Source organism: Accipiter gentilis, chromosome 15 (assembly GCF_929443795.1).
Source record: "Accipiter gentilis chromosome 15, bAccGen1.1, whole genome shotgun sequence".
Lineage (NCBI taxonomy): Eukaryota > Metazoa > Chordata > Aves > Accipitriformes > Accipitridae > Astur > Astur gentilis.
This window is the reverse complement of record NC_064894.1, coordinates 4,121,127-4,134,985: the sequence shown is the minus strand read 5'-3', so window position 1 is coordinate 4,134,985 and position 13,859 is coordinate 4,121,127. Positions and strand designations below refer to the sequence as shown.

General features: G+C 38.7%; 1 protein-coding gene across 6 annotated transcripts in view; it reads right to left on the bottom strand.

The window, feature by feature from the left end:
• ADGRB3 (adhesion G protein-coupled receptor B3) overlaps positions 1-13,859 on the bottom strand; it is a 467,107-nt gene that overhangs the window by 33,565 nt on the left and 419,683 nt on the right. For all 6 annotated transcript variants that reach the window (XM_049818118.1, XM_049818121.1, XM_049818122.1 and 3 more), the window contains 4 exons: positions 10,911-11,061; positions 10,274-10,343; positions 5,347-5,413; positions 3,096-3,181 (listed from right to left, as the gene is read on the bottom strand). In XM_049818118.1, the coding sequence (XP_049674075.1) occupies positions 3,096-3,181; positions 5,347-5,413; positions 10,274-10,343; positions 10,911-11,061 (374 nt within the window). The remainder of the gene's footprint in view (positions 1-3,095; positions 3,182-5,346; positions 5,414-10,273; positions 10,344-10,910; positions 11,062-13,859) is intronic.

The following is a 13,859-nucleotide window of genomic DNA, read 5'->3' as shown; positions in this document are numbered from 1 at the left end:
GGCACTTAAAGGAGGAGTATGCAGTATGTACAATTACAGAGCATTAATAGGGAAAGAAACCTGCAAAATGTATTCAAGCATCAAATCAGTATGGGCGTACTGTATAGTCAGATTTGTACGAGTGATCTGAATGGCCCACTAACATCTGGAGTGATTTTATTCATGCTACACGAAGGTCTGAATACAGGGCTTGAAATGTATGGGATCTGATGAAATAAATATCAGTTGGTACTAAAAAAAGGGTGACCTGTTTTGCATTTTAATAAAACACAGTACACAAGCATTAAGCTGAAAGCATTTTGTATGGACCATTGTACCTCGGCACCTGTCAGAAGAGTTAAAGGGCAAAACCTGGAATTTAAATTTTCTTTTACATACAGCATGCATTCAGCTTCCTGAGTCGACTACAGACTTTTGCTACTCCTTCCCTTTCTGCTATCAGAACTAGGGATAACCATAGCTGACTGAGATGCGACAGGAAGGGTGCTTTACCTATTCCCAGCTGGAAAGTGGTCAACATGGTGAAGATAGGTAACACTTCATTTTTTTCCCCAGTTATTTCAACCAATGGAACTCCTTTTTGTTGCCAAACCCAGCATTCACAAGATTTTTAACATACTGCCCCAAATAACATTGAACTCCAATGGTTTCCATTTTGATAAACTGAACGATGGCTTTCCATAAAAAAAGTGCTGTATGTTTTCCATAAAAATGCAGGTTTTTCCATAAGAAAACAGTGAGAACCATGGCCTTGTAGAAGGTGATTGTGGGATGTGAAAAGAACTCTGTGAATCCACATCAGTTTACACCAATTAAAGATCTACAGTAATGAATGAACTAGAAAAATGCCTTGGGTAAGCTTAAACTAAGCTTGGGAAAATACTTTGCATCTTTGCTTGGCAATACTTCAATGTTATCAGGCTGGATTATTCTCTTTACCTCTATAGATCTGTTCTGGATCTTGCAAATAATAATAGAACTTGATGTGCCTGTAAACCAAATATATGCTGGGCATATACGTATGCTACCCCTTATGCCAGGAAAAAGATTGAGATCCATCAGGACAACTTATCCTTTCATTTTTTTTTCCACTCGTTGGTTCTCCATATGCTTATTAAGGTGGTAAAAAGCACATGGAGTTAGTCTATTTTGTCCCATTCACTGCTTTAAATCCTGCATAAATGATTTCTACAGCTGAACTTTTGACTGAATTTTTGACAGGTATAAGTCCAATGCTTGCCAGAAAGAATGAAGTTGCCTTCCTGAGCATGGCTGGCAAAAGACACTTGAGAAATGAGTGACAATCCCCTTTCTACCGGAGGTCAAATGCTGCACCAATTTCTGTGCCCCAGAGAATGACTCAAGACCCACCATCTGCCAAGTAGTACGAAGGAATGCTGTTGCCAAGCCACCATCTCATACTATCCCAAAAGTTAAGGTTTGTCATTAGGGTATCTACATGCTTTCCCAGAATAGCTGGATTGTTCCTGACAGAATAATTTCTAGTTCTTTATCCATTTATTTTAAAATAAAATACCTCTTTACTACGTTGCACACTGTTAGAAAGCAAGTTATTTGTTTCATCAGGAAAGTATACTGTAAGCAAATAGATTTTTATAGCCTACAACTGAGTAGCTGGGGAAAAAGAAAAAAAAAAAAAAAAAGATGCAGTTAAATCTAAGCTTGGATATCCTCAGAAAATGTACAAAGCCAAACCTGTGGCTGCCCCAACTTCTTAAATCACTGCAATTAGAGCAGATGTGAATTTGAATTGGTGATTACTAAGTTATTACTAGTCTTGAAATAATTTGGGTAGTTTTATAATATTCTAGATTTCATCAGTGTTATTACACAGTTAAGAATGTTGATGGAGCAATGGAGACAAAAGTAAGGTTAAGAAATCAATACTTTCTAATGGAAAAGGAGGAAAAGAGAAGGAACAAAATGAAAGCTTTTGGTACACATTTGTCAGAGCGATGGTGAAAGAGCTGAAAACCAGAAAGATTTAATTGAATTAATATTAAATGCAAGTCACACCAGCTGAAGTATTTATCATAAATTTGCTCATCTAACCAATGAATTGAACTTATTAGGAATGCCACTGTTAGGGAAATGGTAAAATAATTCAAAGTGAAGCTATAATAAATTTACCCATAGCAGTAATATACAGTAAAATGAAGATATCATTGCTTAGCATTGCTAGAAATGCAGATAATTGTGGTGTTAACTACAAGGTGGCCCAAAAGACAATACTAGAACATGTAGCTGTAAAAATGATTACTCAAAGTTTAAATATACTTTCATAAGCATTAAGAAGGTGATGATGCACTTGTGCACTATTTTTCACCAATATGGAATGTATCTAGGTTTGCTGCTGCAGTACTTCAAGTCATCGTCATCCACTGAAAAACAGTTTCTGGTACCACCACTGTCGTAATCCTTTCTTCTCATGATAACAAACAGAATTTAAATGCAAATGCAAGTAAATAATCAATAACAGAGACTTGTCATTTACTTTTTTCCTAGCTTTTAAAACACGTTTTTTTTACTTTGAAATGCTGTTACACTAATTTAGAACATACACCTATGTAGATACAGATATAAGAATGAAGGCAAATTCTTCACATAGTCAGAATGGAAGAATAACATTGACCTCAGCAAGCGATATATTGCTGTAAAATATATTTTATAACAGTTTACACAAATAAGTAACATTTTTCCACCGTACTAATTAAATTTGACAGCTAGACAAAAATAACTGGTTCCTTCAGTACACACAGTTCATGAAGCTTTTCCTATCTGCAGCAACTTTACATGTGTGACAATCTTGTGAAACCTCCCCTCAGATTTGTTTAATCCTCATTCTTATTAACTTAATACTGTTGTACTTGTGTTTTATTATGTTTAGTTTGTTTAGTTGCATTCCCTCAGGATAATGCAACGGCAGCTTTTTTGATGAATGGAATCTGTTAGACACACTGTTACACTGATATAAAAGTTCAAAGCACAATCAAAAGCATTTTTGGTGAATATCTGTAATTGAAAATTGGTGATACAATTTTAATACGCTTTAAAATAACCCAATTGTTGCTTACCCCGCTCTGTGTTTGAGCTTTTTATCTAGGATTCCATCTCTGGAAACAAGTTTATTAAATACCAAAATGCCAATCACCATGTTGACCTGTCAAACAGAAAACAAACAGTAGAGCTTTCAGTGCCTGAAAGAAAACATTTTACCCTGTTACTTCAGAAAAGGGCTCTTACAGGTCTGCAAAATGCCTTCTGGTGCATTTCTGGGTATTCCTTCAGAAGCTGTGTAACACCGTCCCTGAGCCCACCAAAAGGCCGTATTCTCAAACGGGTAACACATACGCACACTGCAACAGGCTGATTTTTGAATATTTAATTATGCCTGGTATCAAGTTAGATGCTGGCCAGAAGCTTGACTACGATAGCTTTAATATTTCCTCCGTTTGAAATGCAACGCTATCTCCTATTCCGGGAAAACCACCGCATTTGAGTCGTGTGCCCAGGGAGGAGCGGGTGGGAGCACACGACGACCGTGACCGTGGTCCTTTTGGAGCATTTACGGCCGCTGTGGGGGTTCCCACGTACGCAGAACCAGCCCGCGGTTTTCCGTACCCTCCTGCGCATTAGTCACTGTCTACGTCATTCCCCAAAATGCCAGTCTTGAGCCTTGTTTGACTGTAGTTTCCCTTTTTTTTTGCGGGCCGGATGAGCGCCTGGGGTAAGTTTGGTTAGGTCCATTAAAGTAAATGGTGATACGTTCACACACATGGGTTGAAGACCTAACCTACAAAAAAATTCACGTGTTTCAGCAGTCAGACTTTGGCACTCACTGGACGTCCTAATGGCATTTAATGGACAACTTAATGACTGTTATTATCCATTTGTATTATTGAACCGAACTCTCTGAACCTGTCTCTGCATGGCCCTGTAAAGAATCTATTAAATAAATGTTCCCTTTTTTTAAAATTATTATTAGAAAAGGGTAATCCTTTTTTCCTTTCAAACAGATTTTTCAAGACCTGTGCCAAAATACCTAATTGTTGCCAGTCTGTCCTGCCAACTCTTTTCCAGCTTTTCTTATTATCACTTTATTTTCAGCATTTACGTTTTTCAGCTGATGTTATATAATTCTTTTGCTTTGAACACTTAGGCTTAAGTGGCTGCATGGAACAGCTCCTTCCATAGCTACTAGCTAATGGTAGGGCAAACTGCAACTGTGAACTTCAAACATTTCTGAACAAAGCTTGCCAATTACGCAGAGAACATACAGTTCCATGTGAAAATTATGACTGGCTTTTTGTAAACAGCCTTGGCTCCTCTATCATGACAGGGACTGTGAGTTGTACAGAAGGATCCTGGCTTGACTCCAGGCAATGATGAGACAAACTCTATGGGAGTAGTAAACATCCATTTCAGGAAAATCTATGTAGCTAAACGGCGATATCTTTGATGACTACTAAGACCGATTCCCTTTTGCAATGGAAAATCAGAAATAACCGGTGTTGATAGAGCTATCCTAGTATGAAGTTGGTGGGGTGGAAAGAAGAATTGGATTCAAAATCTGTAAGGGAAAAATGCTAAACAAAATATTGTAAAAAATCCATACAGACTGCAGAGCAGATGACTGATAGCCGATGGCACATGTAACGTGCAATCCATCTTACCCTGAAGTAGACACCCGAAATACTTCTGATGCTTTGAGCCCTAAAAGTGTGTATTCTTCTCCACTGACAATGAAATGTGGCTGGGATAACTAGCCTAGACACAGAAATCTACATTGCAGATGTCTACAGTTAGGCAAAGTGAATCCTACACCTAAATGCATTTCCAGAGACGTGGAAGATTTATACACAAACGAGTAACATTTCCCGGCTACGATGATTTTTTCCCTTTGCCTTCAAAAGCGGTAGCCATGGAGAACTTGCTGGCTGGTTCCACTCCTCCTGTTGCTTTTGCCGGCACGGTGATACACTGCCAAGCAGCACTCTATCAAGACTGTCACTGAACTTCACGAGGCAGTGACAAGTGTGTAGATGCTACTGATAATAACTCAGTGATGCCTGTAACAAGTTTTCTGTGCCACTAATCAGGACATTATTCTTCACAGCTTACTGTGTAGACACGGAGAGATAACTGGTATAAAGGAGTGATACAATTCAATGAATCATGCATTCAAAATACTGAAGGTATGTTAAACAATACTGAGCTCAGTATTCACAGCAAAATGTAACGCTACTGGACAGCTAAGCTTTTATAATTTAAATAGCACATTCCATCATTTCATATGAAAATACTGGAAAATATATTAATGTTTACCAAGACAACAGCAGCTGCAGGTCCAACGAAAGCATAAAGTAGCCCTCCTTCAAGAGACAGCCAACAGCTGGAAAGAACATTAGAGAAGAACTAACACAAATTAAAAATAAGTATAACGCATTGCCAAGAAAGCATTAATAGTTACTACAGCATGAGATTCTTCCGGTGTATGTTCAATCCTACATCTAGAGATTCATATGCACATGCAAAAACCAATTACTTTGTTGATGTAATGATGTAGGGAGTTGAAAGTTATTTCCATTATCAATTGTTAACATTTCAAAAGTTTTACTGTGAACTATACATATACTGAAATGCCTAAAATGTATTAAGACCACAACAGAAAATAAGTTTGCAAATCTTTGTTGAATCTCCTCTAGCCATGGATGATGAGTTAACTGAAGAGGACTTGCCAGGTAGGTATCTAGAAACATTTCCAACTTACAATGCCTGACAGTTCTATACTTAAAGCAATGAATGGGCAAGTACCTGTAATGTAGAACTTCAGAAAAAAATATTTCTACATATCTTCTCTTATGTCATTTAGTAATTTCTATATAGAACTAGGTCTTACAGACAATATTGCCATTAAAGAAAAATCATATATGATCTAACTGTGCTGTATTCTCTGGAATGTTTTGCAAACAATTTAAATGTATATTTTAAAGCATCTGAAAACTGCATTTTCTGGTGAGCTACTAATCTTGCAGGGTCTGTCATACTGCATCGGGGCTTTCACTGAAAACCCATCAGATTTCCAAACACAGAGCGCTTGCAGAATCAAATTCTAAATATTTGATACAACATGATGTAAAGCCTTCCATATCTGCAAAAGATCAGGAGCTTCACACACTGAAGTAAATGCAGCTGTGCTATTTTCCCAGTGATTACACATTCAAAGAACTGCATGTTTATTTGAATGCATGATCACACCTACATATAAGAAAACTCAAGTATATGCGTTCAAATAATTTACTTGGATCTCACATCCAGAAACATTCACATCAGAATAATACACATCTTCTTTTATTTTCCAGTCCTGTTTTTGTACTTTTGAAAACCAAGTAAATTAAATGCAAGCACATCATAATATTAACGGTCTGTTTACGCTGGAATTCGAACCGCGAAGAATAAAAGTGTTTCCCACTGCAAAGAAGCCACAAGAAATCTGCCACATGAACCCAACTGCATCACTGTGCTAAATTCTGGAACGATAAATTGATGCAAATAGTTCATATCTGCTTCACTGTTAAAAAGGTAATACTTGTCAGGCTATTCTACCTCCTACCTCAAAAAACAACTACAACAATTATGTTCAATTTATTTTTGTAATGTCAAAGAAAAATGCTTTCAAAATGTTCTGCAATTTTTCTTGCTATTTTTTCCAAAAGCTAGGTTATTTATTGTGAGAGACTGAGAACATGGGCTTCTGAGAGGGGGGAAATGTATTCACAATGCATTTCCCTACTGGTATGAGCTTTTAAACTGCTTTTTGACTGCTGCATAAGTAAGACATGTACTTAAAATTTTCATGTTTATTGGGAGATGGAAACATCAGTTCATAAAAATTGTTGATGGATTGTGTTTGAAACATAATTTCAGTTACCTGTGCTAAAAAAAAGGGCCAACAAGATTTTTTTTTAATATAAAAAGAAAACAGTTTCTACCACAACAATCATTAAGACCGAGGGAGCATTGTTCCCTCCCTTTCCCATGCCCTCAAATAAAAAGGCTGTTGAAAAGAGTGACTTCCATTTAGAGGCAGAGTTGGATAAAAATGTAGAGGTTGTCTTCTTTTCTTTACACAATCTGAATTTTCAACAATCTGGATTTTCAACAATGTGTGATGTGATCATTGCAATGTATTCAATATCTGCTAGTTGATGGATCTGAAATGCACTTTTTCCCAATCGTTTTCTGTTGAAAACTTTCTGAAGACAGATTCTCGGGTGCTGCCTTATACCGTAAGGCAATTGCTGTCATTTTTTTTACTATTTTTCCTTCTTCGCTTCTTTTTCTTTGCTCTGATAGCTTTTTTCTATGATTTATAGTTGTTTTTATTTTGTTCTCCTATTCTGTCTTCTTTCTCCCTGATCTCCATGTAGCAGAAAGCCATATAAATTGATTAGTATTAAGAGCATCCACTGGTGGTTTTATGGGACCATGTTACATGGTCATAAAATTCTGCTGAGTGATGAAGTATCTGTAGACTTGCTCCTGTGTCCTGTAGATTTTGTGAGCTGTTTGATGCTCTCCAGGAGAAAGGTTTCTTCTCTTAGGAGAACATGACTATGACTGAATTTTAATTTTTGCTGATATAATGAATTCCTGGAAGTTATCTGCGCTGCTCATTAATATACAGCACTGTATGTAAACATGAGTGGGTCACGCAGGTTTATTAACTGTGACTTGTAGTAGTGGTGCTTTCATAGCTCTGATCGTCTGAAGAGAGGCAGCAACAATATTTATTAGACACACAGAAAGAGTTGGAAAAAACAATCAAGCTTTCAGACACACAAATATTTTTCAGATATCCTGAAATATCTAAAAGCTTGTCACTGTGGGTTTATTTACTTTTAGGAAATCCCTTCAGCTTCTGTATCTATATCAGTACAAGTGTCTGTGTGAAATAATAGTTTTCATGTGTAGTTTTAAATGTACAGTGATATAGCTGTCTAGTAATTAGGGATGAAAGAAAAAGATAGACATCAGAGACTGTTGATCACAGAATTGGTTCGAGTGTGAACAATTCAAGCCACTCCCATCAGTCAAATATGAAGCCAAGATCTGTTTCAAAGATCCTTGGGCCTTTCGGTCAATCTCTTCAGGCGTGGGACTATGGGACTGGAATCAATTCCTTCATTTTTACTCTTAATTTTCTCCATTTGGAACCATCGTTTTGAAAAACAGCATCTTGCACATCAGGAATAGTTTGCAACAGGATATATTTCTGATGGCAGCGTGTGTGTAACTGATTGCAGCCAAACAGGCCAAATACGGTGTAAGCAGTTAACAAACTTACACAAGTGCTTTAGTTATGGGAAGAGGAGCAGAACAGGAGCTCTGCTTTTACACCGCCCAGCAGTTGTTATGGGACACAAGTCTTTGCTGGCTTCTAGAGTGGGACAGCACCTCAGCTGGTGATGGAGGAGGAATTTCCATTCCCTGTATTCTCTGTTTTCTTTATATTATTCTGACGTCAAATGCCAAGAAAATGTATTTGCAAGTGAGATGAGAAAGCTGCATTATGGTTCTGTTTGTCCCTTGTACACCTTCTTTTGTGCTTTTGTCCCATGGTACCGTGTCAGCTGAATTTGGATCCTGGGAGAGGAGCTGTTACATGGGCAGAGACTTGCTCTTTTTTACTTTCCAGGTTACACTTAATGAATGATTTGTTGCTTTGTCTGAATATTTCAGTATATCCTCTTTTAAAAATGCATTCAGCCCAGGAGGGAAGCAGGAAGCAACACTAACTAAAGCAAGTAGTCACACGTGAATAGTATCACTGGAGTAACTGCAGTGGAATTGATCCTGCAAGGGACAGGGCTACATCCCCAATGGGGTCTGGACATTGTGAACTTGTGATTCATAAACCTCGCAGCTGAAACGGTTCTCCGGTCCTCCTTCAAGGACTAAATAACAAAAAAGCCAGCAAGATGAGCACATATTAGCGAGGAAAAAAGTCAGAGGGGCAGGTTCTTAATTTAACACCCACAAGGTGGCTAAGCCCGTTGGTTCACTCATGATTGCCAGCCCTAAGTGCCGTCCCACAGTTAGCACTTCAGCCAGGTAAGCCGTTCCTCATTAGTAAAATGCAAGACATGTGTTGTCACAGTTTAAAACTAAAGAGCTCGGTGGTTAGAGCTGGTATTCAGGCGGAGATTTGGGTTTGAATCCTTACCCACGCAGAGCAGGAGCGAGGACTTGAAGCCTCCCCCGCCGTGTGCCAAGAGGGTGGGAGACACAGGGCAGGGAGGGGGAATCCTGATCTCACTCAGTGATGATGCTAAGGAGAATAATTAAATATTCATTGAAGCGAGGACTTGACCTAACTCATCCTCATCTCTGATGAATGCCCTCATTACCAGGCTATAGAGTCATATTTCCTCTCTTTCTGTCCAGATGCATACTTAATTTCTCAGGCGACGTGAGGAGAGCTCCAAACAGGACAACCGAAGGAAACGCGCTCTCTCCTACATAACGTCTTGGTGGTCGGAGCGTTCTGCTGGCAGGAGGGAGGCTCGGCCCAAGCTCCTTCTTCAGCAGGAGACAACCGAAGGGCAGCCTCGCCGACGAGTGAATTTCCCAGCGCGCTAAACGCGCTCTGGAACCAGCCAGGCGGCTAAATGGGAACTGCATTAATAAAATGTAAATGAAGTACACAGATCTCCTCGCCGCTGCCTCTCCAGTACAGCACGGTCCAGGGAATGGGCTGGATCAGGCACTCCAGGAGAGAGGCGATGGACGGGAGAGCTAATTTGAGATTTCTGCCGGCCTTTGGCTCCCAGCAGCTCAGGGGCATTACAGCCGAGGTACGTGCTCGGTGGGCAGAAACGTGGGTGCCAAAAAGACTCTTGCCAGTAGAGTTTTAGACATGTTTAGAGGCTGGCCGTAACATTTGACCTTCACCTTGGTAAATGGATATAAATGTTAGGTGTCTAGAGTGGACTTAACCCTGGGTGTTTCTAGAAGGCTTGCGACTTCAAAACCTCTCAAGAAATCTAGGACCCCTGGGGCTCTGCTGAGCTCAGTCCAAGACTGGCATATGGTTTTCTCTTTGTTCTTTTGTGGACCACTCAGTGACGCTGAGGGCAGTTCCAAGTGTGAATGGGTACCTGTAGAGCCTTCAGACTATGCTATGGAATTCCTGATGGGTATGACAGTCTTGTTAATTAAAAACATAATTTATCATTTCAGAGTGACTTACTAGTGGGCTGTTCCATATCCTTTCGTCTTGGTAAAGCCTATTGATATTGCAACCACTAACGCTGGTAAACCTGGAAAAAACCAAAGCAGTAATAACCGTTAGATGCTGAGCAAAATATTGCTGTTCTGTCTGGACAAAAAATGATGGGGCAGGCTAATGCAAAATGGCCAATTTTACATGGAATGAATCATTTAATGAAGCACAGTGATATTGCAGGATTTGTTTTTCTGAAGCACCGGCAGGGAGGAGGACACTGTTTTCTGCCCACGGTGTACCACTTTGATGTAGCTAAATTACCGGTAGATTTGACAGGTCTTAAAGTGAACTAGGAAGAGGCTTCATGAATATGCAGTGAATGTTTTTTCTTGTTTTATTTTGATTACTTGATATTACACTACTTTGCTGAAAAACTTCTAAAATTTTGTTAAAACCTATTTATAAAAGAATGCTAAAATATACACCACCATAGCTCAAGCTTGAGATAAAGTGGACGGGCTCCTAACCCAGTTTTCTTTTTAGTAACGTGCTGTCTACTATCTTTCAGGTTTACTGAAGAAAATGATGATATTCTTGACATTGTCACAGCATTAAACGTTTCATTCCATCGGTCCTGAGGAAATTAATTTTACGGACTTACCCCATCCAAGGCACAGGAAACGTTTCCTTATGAGCCGTGTCCTAATTTTTCCGGTAACAGCCATATATGACTGCCACGCTTCTGTCAAAACCCAACAGAACGAAGCTAAGAAGAAGAAGTGTAAAAATGCGGTGGTTGTGGTGCAGATGCCCTGCAGGGAGCAAAGAGAAGCTCATGCTGAATACTTAGGGACACTCATTTCTCTTTTCAATTCAAAGAGTTGTCATATTCTATCAACTTGACCTTTATCCTTAGCATCAACTCCCCCTTTTATGATGTGGCGGCCACAAAGAGAGAGAGAAAGAAAGAGAGAGGTTGACGGGGATTAGGCAGAAGAGGTTTTGACTGTTTTCCCGAACACTAAGTGTGCTGAGCAGGGACAAAGAACACAAAATGAATCGTACCACCAGATTTTTCTCTACACGGTTACTTTGACCAGGCATCATCACAAAGCCATTGTGGTAAGCAAGTTACAAAGTCACTGATTATAGAATCTCACAGAGCAGAATAAAGAAAACGTGGGGATACAAATGCTCCTAATTGCCAGTTATATTTTCTTTCCCTCCATGCAGAAAGATCTGAATTTTAGGCAATAGATTAAGTTTGATTTATTTGATTTTTTACTTAATTCTTACAGAACATTAACCACTGGAATATACTGCCTGAGATCTTTATAGTCAGGTTTAAGTATCATAACCTTAACAATTACCCTAGATACTGTTTTTCTGGGTATCAGCCATTTGTCATCTGAAAAGTATTTTGAGCACATGCAATTGGCTTTCTTTTGTCACCGTAGCCCTTAATTAGACTTGACATTGTAGCTTGTATAAATGAGCTTCTTGGCATGAATGATGATCTACCCTCCACTGTGTTGCTCAAAACAGGCTATAAAATGCAGTGTGCATTGCACCCCAGAACCAAAAACATAACAGTAATATTGAGAAGGTCCTTATCACAATTTATGCTTATCACAATTTGAAGTGTCAAAACTATATCAAGGTTAAAAAAAAATATATATATATTTCACACCCCCAATATTAGCAATGCAAGATCGTACTGGAGAAATGTAGATATTAGTTTTGTGATTATTTCTTTATGCAGCATACACATCTAATAGCTATCTTACACACATGTCATAAAAGGCTAGTCAATTTTTTTACTAAAAATCCCAGTTCAGCAAACTATTTAGGGAGAAAATATGCAAGTTGCTAATTATATATAGATGCTTGCATATATTGTTGAATCGAGGCTGGCAGCTACCAAAATTAGGGAAGGATAAGATATATATGACACCACACATGTTTTTTAGTTCATTTTATATTCCTAATTACTTTCAGGTCTTTTTTTTTTTTTAATTTTCTGTTGTGTTAATTTTCCCAGATTCTTATCTGAAATCAGTTGTGTTGGTTCACTCCAATAGTTATCTCAAATACATAGCTGATATTAGCTGATATTAGCATTAGCTGATATCAACCTCTGAATTTTAAAAAAGATATGCACTTGAAGAGTCAAAACTTAATGATTTCCTGCTATGAATTTACAGAGGCAACAAACACCTTGTTTTCTAATCCCGGGTCAAACTGTCTATGTAAATCTGGGGGAAAGGGGTACTATATAATTATATGCAAGAGAACTACTGTTTGTTTTTAAAACGCGAGGAATGTAAGCTGGAAAAAACAGCAGATCCTGAAAATGCACTAGTCATTCCATCCTAGATGTTGCCATTAATTCTTACGTTTAGATGTCCATAAAGTATGTGGATTCATAAAATCTATCCTGTTAAAGCCTGACTGATAGCAGTATTTCCTGTATATGAAAAATAAATATTTAAAAATGAAAGCTATGCAGTGAAACACACAATAACTAGAAAATACAGAAATGTCCTTTCTTTTACTAGCTGGCTCACATGTTATGAAGTCCCACTACACAACTTTAATTTGCTTTCCTATCAATGTTTTTGTAAAAGCTAGCATGTGCTGTTGGAATGAGAATTTGACAATAAAATGACTTTTGAGGAAGAGTACAGAGTCTTTTAGGGAGAAACTGCATTGATAAAACACGGTATTACCTTGACAAAAAATGTGAATATACTATTTCCCTTATAAATAATGCAAATACAAACAAATCCTGATCTTTTTGGTGAAAACATTGCTAACCCTTATGGCTGACTGCGTACAGACTGCAGGATTTAGTTCATAATTTATCCCCTGTATTGAAAGAAAGATAGATGATGATAATCTGAGACAAATGTGGACATGGTTGTTGTGGAAGAAAGAACTGTGATGAAAATGTTAATGATCATGATCACAAAATGAGAAGACAGAAGCAAGTTTTATTAGAAGCGATCCCTGAATATATGACTGCTGATTATAAGCAACTCTTCTGAATGGCAGACAGGGGTCTTTAATGAACAGCGACGGTGAGTCTGTATCCCTGCTATAACGGCGTATTTGCATCACATACCATCAGAAAGATGCAAATCAGCCTCAAAACGTCACCTAACAACCACTGGGGGATGGAGATGAGAGGATTCTGAGCAGGCAGGGCTTGAAGTGAATTCAGCTTCCCTCCTTCCCCAGCCAGAGAAGCGCTCCTGGCAAACGAAACGCCGTCTCCCAGGTACAGCCATGGGCTCAGCATGGTTCACCAATACCCTCCTGGAAATGTGGCTTTTAGGGACTTCTGTATTCTTCCCCTTTGATAAACAAATAAACAGACAACACTGTTCTGTCTGGGAAAGCGCTTTATCTGGGAAGCCTATTTCCAAATAGGAACAAAATTTCGTTTTCACCAAAGGCTGTTACTAAACGGGGCATTGAGTATCTCCAGCCAGGGAGCCTTAATTTTAGCAAGTACTTTATTAGTATTCTCTTCTTTCTCACCAGGTCATGGACTACTCCCAGTCTCTCCTTCTCCTTCTCCTCCTCTCCCTTGCCGAGGGACCACCGC